At 43.0% G+C, this 20,924-nt stretch overlaps 1 protein-coding gene across 2 annotated transcripts in view; it reads right to left on the minus strand.

Annotated features, from left to right (window-relative positions):
• SORCS3 (sortilin related VPS10 domain containing receptor 3) overlaps positions 1 to 20,924 on the minus strand; it is a 579,951-nt gene that overhangs the window by 394,898 nt on the left and 164,129 nt on the right. For both annotated transcript variants that reach the window (XM_072805399.1, XM_072805400.1), the window contains exon 2: positions 13,501 to 13,568. In XM_072805399.1, coding sequence (XP_072661500.1) covers positions 13,501 to 13,568 — 68 coding nt within the window. The remainder of the gene's footprint in view (positions 1 to 13,500; positions 13,569 to 20,924) is intronic.

Below are 20,924 nucleotides of genomic sequence, written 5' to 3' on the forward strand. Positions count from 1 at the left end.
CTCTGCCCAACGAGGAGACTGCTTCTCCCTCTGCCCTCCCCATGCTGGTTCTCTCTCTCTCTCTCTGATAAATGAATAGTGTCTTAAAAAAAAAAAAGAATCTGAAAGAGAAATCTGCACCCCCATGTCCCCTGCATTATTATTCATAACAGCCAAGACATGGAAGCAACAAAGATGTTCATGATGGAAAAATGAATAAAGAAAATGTGGTGTATACATACAATGGAATATTACTGTCTTAAAAAAGGAAGGAAATCCTGCCATTTTCAACAACATAAATGACACTGTAGGACATTATACTAAGTGAAATAAGCCAAATACAGAGGAAAAATATATGATACCACTTAAATAAGGAATCTAAAATAGGCAAACTTATAGAAGCAGAGAATGGAACGGTGGTTGCCAGGGGCTGGGGCGTGGGGGTGGGGAAAGGAAACAGAGAGGTATTAATCAAATGGTACGAAATTCTAAGTTATACAAGATAATTGTGTCCTGGAGTTCTGCTGTATAGCACAAAGCTATAGTTAACAATACTGTATTGCGGACTTAAAAATGTGCTAAGATGCAGAACTTGTGTTAAGAGTTCTTATCACAAAAAATAATGATAATAATGAATAAAGAGGATAGCAGGAAACTTAGAGGTATGGATAAATTTATGAAATAGACTGTGGTGACAGTTTCACTTATTTCCAAACTCACCAAGTTGTTTATATTAAATATGTACAGCTTCTTGTATTTCAATAACATCTTTAAAGGGTTGTTTCTAAAATGGGCAAAAGACATGAACAGACATTTCACCAAAGTCAATATACAGATGCCAAGTAAGCCCATTAAAAGATGCTCAACATCATTAGCTATCAAGGATGCAAATTCAAACCACAAAGAGATATTGCTGTCTCCCTCCTATCATGGCTAAAATTAAAATTAGTGAAAACATCCTTGCTGACAAGGCTATAAAAAAATTGGATCCCTCATACATTGCTGGTAGGAATATAAAATGGTACAGCCACTCTGAAGAAGTTGTCAGATCTTCTAAAACTAAACACACAACTACAAAGTGACCCAGAAATCACACTCTTATGCATTTATCCCAGAGGGATGAAAACATGTTTGCACAAAGACCTGTACTCGTATGTTTATAACAGCACTACTTGCAATAAACAAAAATGGGGAACAACTCAAATGTCCTTCAACAGATAAAAGGCTAAACCACCTTGGGTATATACATCCGTGGAATACTACTCCGTAATCAATAGAAACAAACTATCAACACACAGCAATCTGGGGGAGTCCCCAGGGCATTGCACTAAGTGAAAACAGTAACTCTGGAAGGTTACATACTGTGTGGTTTCATTTCTTTAGCATTTTTGAAATGGAACATTTTATAAATGGAGAACAGATTAGTGGTTGTTGAGGTTTAGTGACTAAGGGTCTGGGGATAGGGAGGTGACTCTGATTATAAAGGGGAAGCATGAGGGGTGCCTGGGTGGCTCAGCTGGTTAGGTTAAGCATCTGCCTTTGGCTCAGGTCATGATCCTGGGGTCCTGGGATCAAGCCCCATGTTTGGCTCCCTGCTCAGTGGGAAGTCTGCTTCTCCCCTTGCCTCTGCTCCACACCCCTGCTTGTTCTCTCTTTCTCTCTCTTGAACAATAAATTTTTTTTAATGGGGGGAACCTGAGAGATTCTTGTGATGGAAGTGTTCAGTATCTTCACTGCAGTGCTGGATAGACAAACCTACACACACACACACTAAAATGAGAACAACTAAAACTGAAGGGATCTGTAGAAGATTGGGGGATTGTGCCATTGTCAATAAACTTGTGATATTACATTAGTTTGACAAAATATTACCATTAGGGAGACTGGGCACAGAATACACAAGATCTCCGCATATTATTTCTTCAAGCTGCATGTGAATCTTCAATTATCTCAGTAAAAATTTCAATTAAAAATGTGTGTGACTGCAAATGGTGCAGTCATCCCAAGTAATATTCTATAATCAATAACCATCTTTCATAAAAGGAACAAGTGAGAATTTACAGATGATTAGAAGCCTTTTATCTGCATCTCTTGGTGAGGTGGTGGGAGGGGGAATTTCAAAAATTAAGAATTTTAGACAACATATCTGATCAATCATAATGCCATTATTTATGAAGACTATTGGTACTGTGGTACGTTGTCTAAAGTTCCGGAAAACAGATATGGAAATACAGTATCCAAGACTGAGAAAGTAATCACTAACTACACCCTGAATTTAAAACTATTTGAGGAGGCAGTATGGCCAACTGAGGCTAGTGTGGACTTTAGTTTTATAGACGTGAGGTCAAACTTCATCTCTGCTACCTGCTGATTATAAAAACCTCATATTCGTCTCTACCAATATGGGATCAAATCCTTGCAAGGTTGCTATAAGTGATATCTTTATCCATAAAGCTCCTAGCACATTCCCTGACACATTATAAATGAATCCTTTAAATCAATAGTAAAAATGAAGGTATGCTTTTTAAAATTTAGTGCATTTTCAGTCTTCTTTACATTAAATACATCAAAAAAAAACATGTGATACCCCTGAAGGCTGTTGGTCTAGTATTCCCAAAACCCTTCCCTAGCTTTTTTCTGGTGGTCCCAGTCTCCCTATGCATAGGAATAAACAAGAAAGATAGCCTAGTCCAGGACATTCTCATCTTCCTAACGTAGAAAGTTTGGACTACTTGACACAAGTGGTCCTTTCAATTCTGTCTCAGGACTTTAAATCACAGGGAAGGTTGTTGTCACATGATGGCGGCTCACTAGAGAGTAGAAGCCATGACATCCAACTGCTGTGATCTTTGGAGATGTAGAGAATCAAGCCATGACTTACCATGGCCCCTAGAGATGTTTAGGACTTTGTGCTTCCTGGAGTCTTATTGTTAATCTCTCCCTTCAAATGCTGAGTGATCCCAATATCCTTCCAACAAATCGTACATCTTGACTAAGTTAGTGATTACTTCTGTGGCTTGCAACAAATTTACAAATGGATAGCCTTCCAAAGTCACCCAGAAACCATTTCCCATTTGTTGTGCCTTCCAGTCCCCTCGGGAACCTGGATTCCCAGCTGTCAATGCACCCTCGTAGGGTTCGTCTCAAGCATAACTCCATGGATAGCAACACCTTGTAACCATTGTCTTGTGGCGCCACTCCCTAAAATCAATGGAATTACCAATTAAACAAGCTTGATGCTGACATAATGTGAGCTAATTAGTAAGTGCCAGAGCTCATTCCAATTATTAACCTTTATAGTTGTCATTTTTAAAGATGAGGGTGCAACCATGGATTTTTTGCATGAATGACTGTGCTTCTCATTCTGAACCAGCCATAAGGACAACAGATAGCAGGGAAAGGTGCTATGCGGAGGGAAAATTCCCCAAAAGAATTTGTCACGCACCTTCCAGAAGCAAAGATGGCCATGACATCTCTTAGGTTGGCAGTTATATCAGAATCAATTGGGGAACACCTTCAAACGATAAGCAACTAGATCTTGACCCCAGAAACTGGCTCAATAGGTTTGGAATAAGGCCCAGGAATCTGGCTTAGCTTATATTTCCCAGGTGGTTCTCATGATCCACCAAAACTGAAAATCACTTAGACAAATATCCAAGAAACCCATTCCTAGTCCCTTGGCTGTAGACTTTTTATGAAATATGAATGGTAGCTGAGCTATAAAGACCAGGAAAAGGTGCTTAGTAATGTAACAGCAAGAGCAGGGAGCCACTGAGATTGGAGAGACCTGGATTTGGGTCCCAGGTTTGAAATCACCGAGCACCAACCCATTCAGTATCTTAGTTCATCCATTCATAAAATGGAATATTCGATGCACAGGCCTCATATTCCTCCCAGAGATATGAGGTGTACCAGGCCTGCATGTGGGCAATGACTACAAATATTATACCAGTTTAAGAGATAAGCACCACTGAAAAGGAGAGCCTTTAAAAGATAAATTCTATGCATCGCATTTTAAGACTTGACTTTAGCTTTAACTTGGGCACAAAGCATTTGGAAGCAACGGCAAAATGTGAAATGCTTCCTTTGTAAGTTCAGCAATTCCTGAAAAGAAACCTCACAGACATGTAAGAGAAAAGAAGAGGTCTTTTCACCAGTTTATTGCTTCCGAAATAATATCTAGGGCTGTGGTCTTTGCGTGGAAGCTGCCAAAAGCCTCCTAAAGACATTTACAGTGTATGTCCAATAAAGCAATTGACTGCCAAATGATAAGAAAGTAACTACGAAGCTTGACTAGCTTATCTTTATAGGCAATATATATATGCAGGAATGGGGTATGTAAAAATCTACTCTCTTATAAACTTGGAAAACATAGGCTCTGTATGAATTGAAAATTCCCTCCCCTCCTTTTTTTTTTTTTTTTTTTTGGCTTCAAACCAAATTCCAAGGGCCCACCTATCATAGTTTTACACACGTGGACATCTGGCAGGGAAATAAATTAAGGCTTACCTTAGAGAGTAGGGAAATGCATCCATTTATAAATGTTATTTTAGAAGGGACTGTCTGATCCTGTTTACTTATTAACTTCATTACAAGGCTAATGAATCTACTGCTGAGAAAATGAGAGGGAGCTCAGGCTGGGGAAAGGGATGGGCAGGATTTCACACCCCTTCTCCAAATGGTGAGGTTATTTATGATTGCGATAAAATGGCACTCCATTTGGATGAAAGCGAAAACAACATAAAATAACAATCAACAGACGCGATCCATACAAACGTGTTACATTCTCCCAGCCACTGGACAAAAATCAAGATTTATACATGTCTGGGTCCTGCCTTGTGGAAGAAAAAAAGAGTAGGCCATAAAAAGAACTCCTCCTTCTCGTAATAAATAGGAAAACAATAAATCTGTAATCCAGACCCTTTTCCAGCGTTCTCATTTCTCCATTCTCTAACAAAGGAAGATGTTTGAGGGATCAATATTTAAGCCAAACCCCTTTCTCATTCTGTTTTTTGAAACAAACTTTCATAGCTTTAATGACGCTCCCTTTGTTTAATGAATTCAAATTAAGTAGTTTGGAGAGGTGCTCTAGCTAATCCCTGCCAACTGGCCACTGTCCATCAGTGAATAGCACGTTAGAAAGTTACGTCTGTGTTGTTGACACTACCTGATTTTTGAAGGAAGGTGGCTGTGCTCAGGAGTGGGGCTGTTATCTGCTGTGCATCATAAATCCCAATGTGGTGTGTTTCTTGTTTGATTTCCCAGATTGGAAGAATCAATGGACTTGGGAGTTAAAAGAGACTTGAGAAGTCATTGTATCTCATAGTTCTATTTATAAGGAAACAGAAGGATGGCAAGAGTTATCCAATTTACCAGTAACTGAGATGCACCCAGAGCCCAGGCTTCCTCTGAGTTCCCTGGTCCCTGGTCCTATCTGACGATAAGAAACCACTAAGGCTCTCTGAAAATTATAGATCCCATGTAATCCCCAGCCTTACTAACTTAGAATCTCTTGGGTAGGGCTCAGGAATCCAGACTCTTAAAACCTTCCACAAGTAATTCTGAGGATGTGCGAAGTTTGAGGCATACACACGATCCTACCTTTGTTGATTACTTAGGAGATAAAAAAACTCTTCAACGGGTTCAGATTCCCCTATGGTTACATTAGAAAGAAAATAACCAGCAACAGATGAGTTAACTCGACAGTATGTTATGGGAACTTAAAACAAATTGTGCTTTCCATCCTGTAGCCCAAAATCATTATCAGCATCTGATGTAAAAAAAAAAAAAAACAAAAAAAAAAAAAACAAGAACTATATTAACCTTCTCCTTTTGCCAAGCACAGATGAGTATCCAAAGGAAAAGACTCCAGAGTATTCCCTCAATAGAAGCACATTGTGTCCAGGGGTGCCTGGGCGGCTCAGTCAGTTAAGTGTCTGCCCTCAGCTCAGGTCATGATCCCAGGATCCTGGGATGGAGCCCCATGTTGACTCCCTGCTCAGCCAGAAGGGAGGACTCCCTGCTTCTCCTTCTGCCCCTCCCCCAACTCATGCATGCATGCATTCGTGGGTGCACTCTCTCTCAAATAAATAAAATCTTAAAAAAAAAAAGAAGAAGTGTATCCTGTCCAGGTATTATGCACTTATGATTCTAAATGTGTTCTGCACCCTGGCCTCCTAAAGACATCAGCACCACACTCATGTAGAGTCTGGTAGAAGCTGCTGTGCTAGGAGGATGTGGACCTATGAACAAATGAAAAGACCATATAAACTAATGACTAGATTGCAGGCATTCTGCATTCCATGTGCCATCTCACCGACTTCCCACAAAGCTCCCTTACTGTCATCCCGTTACATTGGTGAGTAAATGAGGCTTAGAGAAATTAAAACATTGCTCAAAGTGGTGCAGCTAATAAGCATTAGAGCTGGGATGCACATTTAGGCAATATGAATTTGAACCCGCTCCTGTAACCACTCCCATGTTCAATCCCACCTATTACCAGCTGTTCTGAGAACCATGGGAAACACTCGCATATGATTTTTTTTAAGATTTTATTTATTTATGCATGAGAGACATAGAGAGAGGGGCAGAGACACAAGCAGAGGGAGAAGCAGGCTCCATGCAGGGACCCTGACGCGGGACTCGATCCCGGGTCTCCAGGATCCCACCCTGGGCCGAAGGCGGTGCTAAACCACTGAGCTACCCGGGCTGCCCTCATATATGAAATAGTCTTTTCTCTTAGGAGTTTCACACCATAACAGAGAAATAAGACATTTTATTTTAACCAGCAAAACAAAAATTAGGTGCCATATTGATCACTTCTCTAAGTCCTTCCTAGAAATGTTTTCATCCTTTATAGAATGAAGTGGGTGACAATCATAAAATATGTAAGTATTTCTATAGCAGGGCCACTCATTGCAGAGTGCGCTGTATTTTGTATATACATATTATTCTTGCCTATGCCTAATGTTGTTTCCTAGTACATTAATCTTACCTCTCAACCAAACAAAACATTCCTTGAGGATAACAAGCATGACATAATTATCTTGCAATCCCCAGCAATGAGCACAGGGCTGCTTATATAATTGATGCTCAATTAATATCTGTTCAGTTGAATGCTCTGTGACCCATTCAGGAGCTTTCACCAGATTTATTACTCCCGAAAGCAAATAGAAGGAGGACCCAGTTCTAAAGAGAGGATTTCACAGCCTGTATCATCAGCCCAGCCTTCGGGACTTCACATATGAAGAACCTAGCGAATAGGATGGAAAGTTTTTAATTAACTGCCTAACAAAAAAAATGTCATTCCAATCTACAGTTTTGTTTCCATTAATTCACTCAGATTCAGCAGGAATTCCACTAAGGAATTGGGGTGAGCAGCTGTAGAGGGAGGGAAACACATAAATAAATCATGAGTGTCATTAAAGTTTGTAAACTAATAACTTGTGGGAAGTCTTAGCAATTATTATCAGGGCTTTCTTAGCAAACAAAAAATTAATAAATCCAAAGGTCTCTATTTTCTATTTAAAAAAAAAAACAAAACAGCATCCCCCAGAAAGGTCACTGACAGAACAATTAGAGGAGGAAATAAATGGTCCAGTCAACAGCTTGCAGACCAGATGAAAAGTCACGGGATTCCCCAGTGGCGGGTGAATGAGATGACTCAATACAAGGAAAGTGACAGGCTGGGGCAGGCTGATGGTGTGATTGATCTGGGGCCACTGGTGCTTTGGTTTCGATCTCCAGGCCTACTTTAGTGCAGCCTAAGGGCTAGGTGTTGTAGATCCAGAAACAAGAAAGGCACAGGGGACCGGGGCCAGGCTCTGGAGAGTCTCACAGGCTGGAGATAAATCACCACACAGTGTAAGTGATGCCAGTCATGAGCAGAGGAGGGGCACCACACTTGAGGAGAGGCAGGGAGGCTGCCCAGGAGGCTGTGCATGGGAAGTGGTAAGCTTCAAAAACACCTTAACCAAGAAACTGTTCATCAGCTCTGGGGGCCCCAGAAGAAATGGCTGAGCAGCTTAGTTGATTTTCTTTTCTTTTTTTTTTTTATTTAAAGATTTTATTTATTTGAGAGAGAGAGAAAGCAGGGGGCAGGGAGAGCAGAGGGACAAGCAGACTCAGCACTACGTGCAGAGCCTGAGGCAGGGCTCGATCTCACGACCCTGAGATCATGACCTGAGCCAAAATACAGTCACACACTCAATGGACTGAGCCACGTGGGCACCCCAGGCTGATTGCTTTTCTAAGAGCACAGCATGTCAGGTAGAGGAGCTAGCATAGAGAAGCAGCTCAACAGCCAGGTTACGCGATGATGACCAATGCTCCCTCAGTGTTTTCCATGGGAAGGTACTATGTGCCAGGCACTTTCCCAGGCAACTTACACATTTCATTTCATGCAAAACATCATACCCACGCCAAGAGGTGGGAACCAGGATAGTCCTCATTGTACAGTAAGAAACGGAGGGAGAGAGAGGTGAAGAAACTTATCCACAGTCGCTCAGTGGCTAAGAGGAGGAGCATGGACTTGAACATCGACCATCAGTCCCAGAGCTTCCATTCTTAGTTACTTCGATGAGGAGGAAACTGATTGACAAGCAGCCTCCTGCTTTTAATGCATCTCTCCTCCTTGGGTCAGTCTATAAAATCTAGCAGTGCTAGGTGCCAGCATTACTCCTCACTGATGGGAAGCCTCCAGATTTGACATATTATGGACTGGAAATGCCCTGAAAGTGAAGTCCTGGGTCCTTTAAAAAATGTCAGTCCCCAACCTCATTAGTCTAGGAGCTTGACTAATGGACGGAAAATGTCCACTGACTAAGGGATACCAACAGACAGTTGCTGTGCTAATAACCAGCTTACATGGCCATCCCTGTGGTGGAAGAGAAAAAAAAAAAATGACCCCCTGTCAGTATAACAGCACTTAGGAGTTTTAGAAAGAATGTCACAGGAGCACAAGATACTGCCACCGTATTGAATGCTTTTAAACAGTCTTTTGTCTATTTAGAAGTAGATAGCCTCTGAATTATTAATCCAGTGAGGTGAATAATTATATCACACTGTAACCTGGCAGGGAGTGTCATCTTGTCATGACAGCTGCTGCTCCAGGCTCCTCTGTTGTGCAGAAAATTGAAGAAGAATCCCCAAATTCAATTTCAACTTGGTTAAGCATGTTGGCCCAAATCATGAAACTGAAAGGGTGTGTGTTTAATTTAGTTTCTTTCCTCTGCACACTGTATTAGTAAGGAAGATCACAGTGCTCTAGGCTCTCACTGCAAAATACATCCTCATTATCAGGACAGAAAAGAGGATGGGAAATACAGATCTTTAGGGGAGGAGTAGGGAAGACAATGAAAGGTTAGAAGAAACTCCGTGAGGCCCCAGCACCCTGGAAAATTGCCCTGGAGTTTAGAAGCAGCCCTTTTTTCTCAGTCCAGCTCTACCAAGGGTTTGCTCAGCAGGGTTTTATCAGACCTGTGGACCCCTAGAAACACAGAACAAAAATATATTTATATATAACATCTACCCAGAGGGAAAGCCTACATTATTCACCAGCATTTCAAATCCCGGTAAGGTCATACCATATGAATCTATCATCTGTAAACTACACTCTGCATTACCCTCTTTGGTTTGGCCCCTTCTGTGAACATGATGAGACCCCAAACCCTCCATCCCTGGTCTAAGACCAGCTGCTCTCTCTGCCTCCTGTTTGGCTCCCTTCTCTCCTGCAGCTCAGCCTTACCTGGCCATCCCCCTCTGCTAGAGACATTTCTTCAGTTCACATTTGCCAAATCATATCCCACTCACCAGTACAAACCCAGCTCAGAGAATCTTATCTACAAAAGAACATCCTTGTGTTGCTAGAAACTGATATTTCAATTCCCTCCAATCAACACAAGGAACAACCATCTAAATCACTCTTCTCCCCTCCCTAATCCCCAGAAGATCTCTGCTCATTCATCCATAATACAGAATACATTCCCCTGGTGCCCTATAATTTCCACCACATGGATCCTAGCATCAGTGGATCCTTATAAGCAAAGCCAATAATGGAATGAACACTATACAAATACGGAAGGTTATAGTAGTCATTAGTCATTATAACTAAGTGAACACTTTCTACATATGAGTCACTGTCTTAAGGGTTTGTCCATTTATTATTTCATTTAGTCCTTGCAATCCACCCATTAATTCATCCACCGAGCAAGTATTAAGTATCTCCTGTGTCCCAGATACTGTTCTAAGTGCTGAGAGTACATCCCTGAATTAAATTAAAACCCAAAACCAAAAAAACTCTCTTCACATGCTTAGATGTTAGAGGGTGTAGGCAGACGATACATCAATTAATAAGTAAAATATTTAGCAGGCCAGATGGTGGTAAGTTACCAAGGAGGAAAATGCAAGTTGAGTAATGGAATGTGAAGTCCTAGGGAAAGGCCTCCCTGATTAGGCGAACAGAGAGGGTAAGGAAGTGAGGCACTGCCCACCCCACAGAGAGGAAGGGCTGTTGCGGGGAGAAGGAGATGTGTCTCAGAAACAGCAAGGACAATGTGGTGGAGCAAAGGAAGGTTCTGTACTATCTCCAACTTACATTTGGGGAAACACAAATGGGTTGAATGGTAACCACCCGAAAAAAATACATTCAACATTCTCATCCCCAGGATCTATAATGGATCTTATTTCAAAACAGGATCTTTGCCAGGGGCCTGAGTGGCTCAGTTAGTTAAGCGGCTGCCTTTGGCTCAAGTCATGATCTCAGGGTCCTGAGACTGAGCTCCACATAGGGCTTCCCTGCTTGACAGGGAGACTGCTCTGCTCTTTCTCTGCCCCTCCCCTTGCTTGTGTGATCTCTCTCGCTCACTCACTCCCTCTCCCTCACTCACTCCCTCTCCCTCTCTCTCATTCTCAAATAAATAAATAAAATCTTTAAAAAGAAAAAAAAAAAGATCTTACAGATGTAATTAAGGGTCTCAAGATGAGATCAACCTGGATGATCCTAGGGGTCTAACTCCAATGGCAAGTGTCCTTCTAACAGACAGGAGAGAAGACACCAGCATAGAGGAGAGGGCCATGGGAGCTGACTGACGGAAGTGGAAAGGGAATGTCAGTAGCCCCTGAGGCTGGAAGAGGCAAGGGTTCTCCCTAGGGCCTCCAGAGGGAGTGTGGCCCTAAAGACACCTTGATTTCAAACTTCTGGTTTCCAGACCTGAGAGAGAACACATTTCTGCTGCTTTCGGCCACCTAGTCCTTGGTACCTTGCTACAGCAGCCCCAGGAAACTGATACAGAGAGGTTATGTAACGATCCTGAAGTTACAGAGCTCTTTGGGTGGGTGAGGTGGTACCTGAATCCTGGCACGTAGACATCAGGGGGCCCTCAGGACCACTCAGCAGTCTACAGCCTCTGCGACACTCCAGTGAATATACTGGCTTTCATGAGCAAGGACCCACATTTCATCACTTAAGGCCTCGAGGAGCAAGCACCTGGCTTTGGCTCCGTGCCTTCGCCTGGCCCATCCCTAGAACTAGCCAACCTTTCTTGAAATGTGGGCTGCCAGGTAGAGCTCTTTCCCATTGTAAAGACAGGATTTTCTGGATTGTCCCATTATTTGTCCCCAGAACATAGCATGGCAGTCAGGCTTAAGGTATCAGCATAGTATCACAGTGCCTGGACATAAGGGGAAGGTTTCTAAGGCTCTAATTCCCCGGGAGTCCCGTGTGAGTGGAAATAGGCATGGTCTCATCTATTAGACAAACCCTGGTTACTTATATCTCTGCCAATTTTCACTGAGCAGCAAAATTAGGTTTTAGATATCCTGTGCAAATGGAGGCAGGTCTGAGTCGATATGAGCAATTAACCCTAAATATTTAATAGATGCTCTGACAGCTTCCCCTTCCTAGGAAACAGACCCTGGCTAGTCCTCTGCAAACAAACAGGTTAAATGAAGAAGGAGCAAGGCACACAGATAGTCACACCCCAGCCCTGTCTGGTTCCAAGACCCCAGGAAACCCTCAGGACAGGGCTCTGGGGATGATGATGCAACCAAGTGAATGGCCTTTGGGAACAGTGTCCTCCCCAGGGTTTACAAATGATGAAGCAAACGGGAGGGACGCACAGCCTTCCCAGAGTGTGAAGTGCCGACTCACAGTGACAGATGCAATTTGCTGTTGCCTTGTGAGACTGCTGGCACTGCGTGTGTGTGTGTGTGTGTGTGTGTTCATGTATATGTGCCTGTGCAGTGTACAAAAAGGCGAAGGCACCAGTGCTTCCTGTCCAGAGAAATTCCTCAGGTCATGGTTCATTCAAGCTCTCTCTGACCGAACCCACCCACATCCTTCTCCCTGTCCCCTATGACCAGCATGCCATCAGAGCGGACTTATCCAGAAGACACAATGGACACAGGGCTTAGGGCTTACAGTACTTTGAAGAATCCACAAAAACATTTTCTTTTTTTTAATTTAAATTCAATTTTGTTAACATACAGTGTATGATTAGCTTCAGGGGTAGAATTTAGTGATTCGTCAGTTGCATATAACGCCCGGTGTTCATTAGAACAAGTGCCCTCCTTAATGCCCATCACCCGGTTACCCCATTTCCCTACCCCCTCCCTCCCCACCAGCCATCCTCAGTTTTTTTCCTAGATTTAAGAGTCTCTCTGTCTTTATCTTATTTTTCCTTCCCTTCCCCTACGTTCATCTGTTTTGTTTCCTAAATCCCACATATGAGTGAAATCATATGGTATTGGCCTTTCTCTGACTCACTTATTTCACTTAGCATAATACCCTCTAGTTCCACCCACGTCATTGCAAATGGCAAGATTTCGATGAACTTTTAGGCCGAAAAATGTTTTCATATACTATACCAATGCATTTATCTTTATACCAATGCTGGCGTAAAATATACATTTCTCTCTATATTAAAATAAATGTATTTCCAATATTCATGTTAATATATATTATATAGTAATTTATTATATAAACACATTAAATATATAGTAAATATTTATTAAATGCATACATCAAATTTATTAAAATACATATATATTAAGGAGCCCACGAAGGTCACTATGTGGACCTGATCCCCACAAGTGTCTATTCCCTCAAATACAGCTAAGAACCACAGCATCTCATAGACACAAAGGAACAGAAACGGTCCTTGGGCCAAGACTCACACCCAAGGCCAGACTCCCCCCTCCCCTCCCCAGCAGGCTCTACTTGCTCTGGGCAGGCTCAGCTGATCTCTCTAACCAGACGTTTGTTTGTCAAGCAGAAGGAGACACGGCAGGAACGCAAAAGCAACAATGGTGCCAAGCAGAAGGTGTCGCAGGCCGCAAACGAGGAAGCCGAGTGCTAGGGGAATTCACAGGTGGGGCTATCCATTCCACCCCGGGCATTAAAGAGGCCTTCCACGAGGAGGACTGTGTTCTGTCTCTTCCAGAACGTGCTTCCCAACCGCGAGGCTGGCATTCTTCGCGTGAGCCGGGCCAGAGTAGCTTGTCAAGAACCTCTAATCCACTTACCTCCACAGCGAGCTCTCCGTCACGCTCCCCAGATTGAAGTCATACAGCTTCGTCAGGATAAGTATAACCTGCCATGGGGATGGGGAGGAGGGCAGAAGAGAGGAACAAAAGGGGAGAAAAAAGGAAGCTTACTTTAGTTTGGGTAACAATATACAGTGCATGTCAAATCACCCAGAGGAGGGCTTAGTATTTATCTGTTGAGTGGAGGGGTATTATAGGATCAAGCAAGAAAAAAAAACAATTATTAATTTAATGCATCCCCGTAACTGGTAGCATTTATTTTAATCCCGATGATGCTTTGCATTTGAAATAAAACATGCCAACAGGAATTAACTGGGTATCGACAGTTGTTTCTCTACATCTGTCCCTCTTCAAGGCGACATACTGGCCGGCTGGCTCTGATCACTCGTACAGCCACCCAGGGATCAGAGGATGCGCTTGCTTTTGATCTAAGGATGACTCTGACTTTACAGCCTTAGACCTAAATGGGTAAGAAGGAACTGGGTCTAATTCTATCCATTTACAGAGAGGTTCAAAGAGATTTTGTGTTTCTATCACTAAGGTCTCAGCAGCCCCATATACTGGAATGGCAGGCAGGCCCAGTCCCCAACATCCTCTAACACCATCTGCCATCTACCATTTGGCATCTGTCCTCGTCATGGAGTAAACAGGTCTTTGGACTCCACTGGACTCCAGGACCACTTTCCTGACTCAGGTAAAATTAAGAAACCTGGAAGAAGCTATACAGGAAAGAGAGCTGGACTTTCTGTAATAGGGTTAGCAGTTTCCCGAAATGGTCTTGGGCTGGTCAGTCTGGTCCTATGCCTTTAAACTTCTCCAGCTGGGGACCTGGATACCAGATGTCTCCCTGCCTGCCCCTCATGTGTGTGGGCAGTGGCTTAGGCACAATTCCAAATCTACAAGGATGTCAAGCGTATGCACCTGAATCGATTTTAATCAAAACGCAGGTGCCTAATATACAGCGCCTGCCTGCACACGTGATAATCCAGTTACACATAATTGTGTTTATCTAAATTTAATGCACAACTCATTTCACTTTTCTCGGCTCCTTCCCATTCCACAATTTAACTTCCTCCAGTTCATTTACACAGCAGCCATTAAACTCTTTCCAAGATAATGAATTTCTGCTACCAAGATGGGACTTTCCCATTCTAGGTATCTATTTAAGATTAAAGAAAAATAATCAGCCATTATATTGAACATTTTTATGGCGTTTAACTGACAACAGAACACTCACTTTGGGATTTATTCTCAACCAGCGCCCCATGGGGTCAGTCAGTACCATTTCCATTCCTTTTATGTAAGCTAAGAAAAAATTAGAGGCAAGGATGTGACCCGTTATAGATCAGAGAGAGTCGATGGCAAAGTTGGTTTGGGATGTTCAACTTCTCTGCAGGGCCATGACTGGAGGGCTCTTCTAAGAGTGCATTCTTTGATGGAGAGTTACCTGTCCTTTTGACATTACACAACAGCAAGGAGCGTGTATCCGTGCAGAGAATGCTTCCCCTAGTTACTCAGTGGTCCTTGCATCTCCCATCCACAGAGAATTTCCTCATTTGTACAATTCAGGGACTCATGAAAGCAAAGGACTTCTCCCCACTCTCCCCAACCAAATGCCTAGGAACGCAACAATAATTCTTGTTTGCTGGATTAATACACACACGTACACACACACAGCAGAACTCGTATCCCCTTCATTTTACCTTCTTTCATATACAAAGGCATTCTCACAGTCACTATGTAAAAACCTGGGTTGGCTATATGTTGGCCAACTCAAACTCTGGACAAACTAAAAACTGTGCTCTTCTAGAAATAGGTCAGGACACCCATCCAGAAGAGCTCTGCAGGAGCAAATCAGGCCATCTCATTTCTCCCAATATCAAGCCTTCAGGGACATCAAATAGTCTCCAAAAAGTACAAAGTCCACATAGAAGAAAGAGGTGTAGGGGGTAACCAAGAGAGTTTCTAACAAACAAACTGGGTCTGGAAAGTCCTGGAAAGAACTATTTTCATTCTACAGTCTCCTTACACAGAGTTTAGATCCTCTTCTTTCCTCCCTCCATGTTCTCTGTCCTTCATATGTTTCTTGTATACCTAGTCTCATGTTGGTGTCTGCTTCTTGGAGAATTCAGACAGACAAATCCTTCCATACCTCTATGACTATTATTTCTGCCTTCATGGTAGATACTTTCCAATTCTGCCTCTTGAGCATGCACTTCTTGGTTAGAAATCTTTGCTGGTTCCCCCTGCCTAAGGACTCCAGACTCCTTAGCCTGGTATACCAGGCACTACACATAACACATGCACATGCACACACTTAGACACATGCTCCTCCAACCACTTCTCCACAGTTCTCAAGATGCTGTTTCTGCTTTAACAATCCAAGTTTCTCAGGATGCTGCAAATAAACCAAACCTGATCTCCCATCTCTGATTGCACTCTTTCATACTGTATAATGTCACCTATTCTTCAGCCTTTTATTACCACCTGCACAATGTGCCTGCCTATTTTTAAAGAAATAACTTGAAGCCCACCTTCTCCAGGCACTCTCCCAGGACCTACCCAGCCATCAAAGTCCTCTCTCTTCTGAAGTCCTATTGCACTTAAAATGGAATTACACAACTTGGCACTTAGTCAAACACCATCCTGATACCTTCTGGATGTCACAGGATTTGCCTTCTCAACTAGATTGAGGTAGGGGCTGTGTTTTGTATTTCTGTCTCCCTAGCAGGTAAGCTCAACATGTCAAAGATTCCTAAAAATAATCATTTTGGGGTCAATGAAGGATAATGGTGTTTTAGTGGTAAGTCATAGTCTTCAGATGGGGATGATATTAATATAGTCTATTTCCCTCGTTTACAGATAAGGGACCTGATACTCAGAGAAAGGAAGGGACTCAAGTTAAAGTCTCAATAACATGTGACCTTGACCAAGAGCCCGGAGCACTGCTCTTCCACTCTATGAGTAGAGCTGGGGCTTAACAGTCACTGAAAAGCCTTGTAAATGCAGATGCTCTGGCACAACTTCCAGCAGCTTTGACTTGGTGAGTTCTGGGTAGGGTCCCGTAATCTCCCTGCGGTAACTGGAGAACCACACTTGAGAAAGACTCCATCCCACTGTGATTTTTCTCCCAACTCCGCCATGGTGATCCCACTCCTCCACCATGCTGAGATCCTCATTTAGGAAAAAACACCCCTTCCTTTTTTTTAATTTTTTTTTAAATTTATTTATGATAGTCACAGAGAGAGAGAGAAAGAGGCAGAGACACAGGCAGAGGGAGAAGCAGGCTCCATGCACCAGGAGCCCGATGTGGGACTCGATCCTGGGTCTCCAGGATCACGCCCTGGGCCAAAGGCACATGCCAAACCACTGCGCCACCCAGGGATCCCCCACCCCTTCCTTTATATGGAGTTGAACCTTACAAAGAAAGCACACAGTAAGAGATGTATGAGGAAGATGTCTCAGCAAAATCACCCCTACATTCCCTGTAGGAAAGGTCTAAACACTAAGAATTAGGGGCTGGAAACTTCCTTTCCCCCAGGAGCCAGCACAGAAGGACAATAATAAAGCTATGAAGAGATGAGCCTTTAGCCTTAAGATATTCTGTGCCAAGCAAACAAAACCAAGAGTGAAACAAAGCCTGCCCATTCCTGGCTTCTCTCACCACTCAGGGCCTTCCAAAGGCCTCCAGGAAGGAGGGAATTAGTGGGGAAGAAAACTGAAAGTAGATGTAGTAAACTCACTAAACCCCAGACTGCTGAGCAAGTACCCAGATGAGAAAGAGAAGAGAAGGTGCCAGTGTGCCTCGGGAATCACCAGTGGATGAGATGTGGCACACAGGCAGGGTAGCAGGACTAGCCCAGGTTCCAGAGCAAAGCCTGACTTGACTCCTTTTCAGCAGATGCCCCCACAGGAGGGTTGGCGTCAAAATCAACAAAGGAAAAGCAGTGAGAAAACATTAATTGAACCCCTACCACGTAGTAAACACTATACTGGGTGCTTCTTAATCCTCACAACAAACTTTTGAAACTAAGCAAGGGTAATAGAATATCCCCATTTATAGTTGAGAAAACAGAATCCCAAGAGCTAAGCAAGTTGCCCCCTCTGCCATGCACACAACTAGCAGGAGACCGCCGGCATTCCCACTCATGGCTATTCGACACACCATGCTTGCCCTGCTCTAATGCAATGCTCCTCCATTCTGCAAATGTTTATGTAAGCTGGTTATGACGCAATGAGCAGTCATACAGAGAGGAGAAAAGTACATCCTTGCCTTCAAGGAGTTTAGCATTTGCTCATGAATTTCATAAATATTTTCTAGGTTCCTCTTAGGTGAATTGGAAAGACATCTGCTAAACCGCAACTCAGGGAGAGATCCAGAGCTCAAGGCCCAAGGGTGACGGTAACTTTTGTTTTCTTGGTTCTTGGAGAAGGAAATAGGAAGCAGAGATAGGGAATGAGAAAAGAGTTAGACAAACTGCTGGGAGACTCAGGTTTGTCAAATAAGCTCGTTTTTCACAGGAGTGGCTACAATCCTGGGGGCTTTCAGACAGCAAGAAAAATGAAAATAAATTGGAATAATTCATGAGTAAATAGCATAATATAAGCTATATACCTAGAGCTTATATTATAGACTGTGGTAGAAGTCCCTAGACGTGTGTGTGTATATACAAATATAGTTAGAAAGGTCTAGATACATACATGCATATATACATACATAGAGTACACACACACACAACCTTAAATTGGCATCTGACATCTTCTCTAGAATTACGCTCTGGTTATTCATCTCTCATAGCTTCCAGCACATAGGATCAATGTGACTTTTCCGTAAGTCTGACTAATCTGCTAGATTGTGGCCTCTCTGAGGTTAGAAATCAGGTCTCATTCAACTCTGCATCCTCAATGCACAGCACATCACCTGACACTTGGCAGGCACTACACAGGGTCCACTGAATGAATTATGGATGCAGGACAATAAAAGCAGAGATGAGATGATAAATGTATTTGAGAGGTACAGATAATGTGCTATAAGAGTTGAAAAGAAGAAGCAATTAAGTCCATTGAATGTGATCAGAAAAGTCTCCATGAAGGAAAGATTACATGAGCTGGAACTCAAAGTATGGTAAGAATTTGGATATACTAAATTGGATGATGTTCACTTTCTTTCTTTCAGTTTTTAATTGGACAGAGATAGATAGGGAAAAAGGAGGGTGGGGGAGGCTGCCATTCCAGTTACAAGAGGCAGTGTGGAGATAGAACAGCATGGGCCACTAGGAGCCAGAGCACTCATGTGTTGCATGCAATGTCATGTGTACATGAGCCACATGGAGACACAGATCATGCCAAGTTGGGAAAGAAGACACAAAAGACAATGGGATCATGCTGGAAGGACAGAGGAAGCCCAAACTGTGGTCAGCTATGGGTTGATAAAAAGTTTTATAAGAATGAAGAGGACAGGGGCAGCCTGGGTGGCTCAGCAGTTTAGCACTGCCTTAGGCCCGGGGTGTGATCCTGGAGACCCAGGATCGAGTACCACGTCGGGCTCCCTGCATGGAGCCTGCTTCTCCCTCTGCCTGTGTCTCTGTCTCTCATAAATAAATAAATTAAATCTTAAAAAAAAAAAGAATGAAGAGGACAGTAACAAGGGGGGGGGGGCTATGTTATACCAAGAGACTTACTCTGTGTGTGTGTGTGTGTGTGTGTGCATGTGTGTGTTTGTGTATTATATCTAATAAATAGGGACACCTGGGTGGCTCAGCGGTTAAGCATCTGCCTTTGGCTCAGGACGTGATCCTAGAGTCCCAGGTTCGAATCCCAGATCAGGCTCCCTGCATGGAGCCTGCTTCTCCCTCTGCCTATGTCTCTGCCTCTCTCTCTCTGTATCTCTCATGAATAAATAAATAAAATATTAAAAATATATACATCTAACAAATAATAGAGGGGCTAATTATAATAGGAGACTTACTATATATATATATACATTACATAATACATTATATATATATATATATTAAGGGACTATGTTATAATAAGCAACTTATATAATAAGGTGACAATAAAGGACATGGCTAGCCTTTTACAAAATCAGCTGGTGCTGTCTTTGTTGAACATCGACCTCCACTTTTCTTGTCCCTAGGCATCTAGTGTCTTCTGCTGCCCCCAGATGCTCAGGTCAGCCCTCGGCTAACTTCCTGCTCTTTAGACACACACAGAGTGGTAACTAATGTCTTTATTTCACATTCCCCCTTTTTCTTCCATTCACCTATGCCTGACTTATGCCAAGCACAGCATAAGATTCTTGGTGATAAGGTGATCAAAAGAGAAATGGTTGCTGTCCTCAAGAAAGGTAGAGTCATCCTCAACCTGCTGCTTCCAGAATGATCTATTTCAACTCAGAAGTCCAAGTCTGGCAGAATTTCTATACTCTTCCCACCCACTGCCTATGAGCAAGGAGGTACCCACACCCAGAACTGCAAAGAAGTCTCGATCCCTATTCCACCTCAGAACCCTAACAAATCCCTGTGTCTAGATTCACTTACCCACTGAGTCCAGCTGTCAGCCTCCTGGATGGGGCCTAGATGGCAGCTTGGAAATCACAGAGCACTTGCAACCTGAAGGCTGCATCAAAACCCAGTCTCAACATATGCTACCATACGAGACTGAGCAACTTATTTACGTTTTTGAAATCTGCTCCAATTTCCTTAAATGGGGACAATGATACACACCCCTGCCAACCTCCCAGGGTTGTTGATTCAAATCAAGTAAGGACACCTGACCTGCTTTATAAGCTGTACCATGGCAATATGAGTTGTTAGTATGATAATTATTCTTTAGGGGATAGGAGATCCAAGTGATTTTTATTTGGGGGAGGAAAAGGGAAGCTCAGATTCTAGAGTTGCTAGACTCTAAAAATGACTCATCCAGGGGAATTGGTGGCTCAGTGGTTGAGCCTCTGCCTTTGGCTCGGGGCATGATCCCGGGGTCCTGGGATTGAGTTCCACATCAGGCTCCCTGAAGGGAACCTGCTTCTCCCTCTGCCCATGTCTCTGCCTCTCTCTGTGTGTCTCTCATGAATAAATAAATAAAATCTTAAAAAAAAAAAAAAAGACTCATCCATTCTAGACCCCAACTGCAAATACAGGAGGCCACAGAGCAGAGCCCGTGCATTCGCCTGCCCTCCCCCAACCCAGCTTCAGAAAGAAGACAGGCAGCCTGGGGGGATTCCTGTCCTCTGAAAGGATAATGCATAATCTGCAAATTCATAAATCACTAGGACGCTCTCGCCCGTGAGCACATTCAGTGAAGGGAGGACCTTTAATGCCTGTAAAATTTTACTCTGAAGGAAAATTACTTTAGTTCATTAAACCTTCCTGAAATTTTGGTGCCTTTAAATCCACGGT

Source organism: Canis lupus, chromosome 29 (assembly GCF_048164855.1).
Source record: "Canis lupus baileyi chromosome 29, mCanLup2.hap1, whole genome shotgun sequence".
In the NCBI taxonomy this organism is placed as follows: Eukaryota; Metazoa; Chordata; class Mammalia; order Carnivora; family Canidae; genus Canis; species Canis lupus.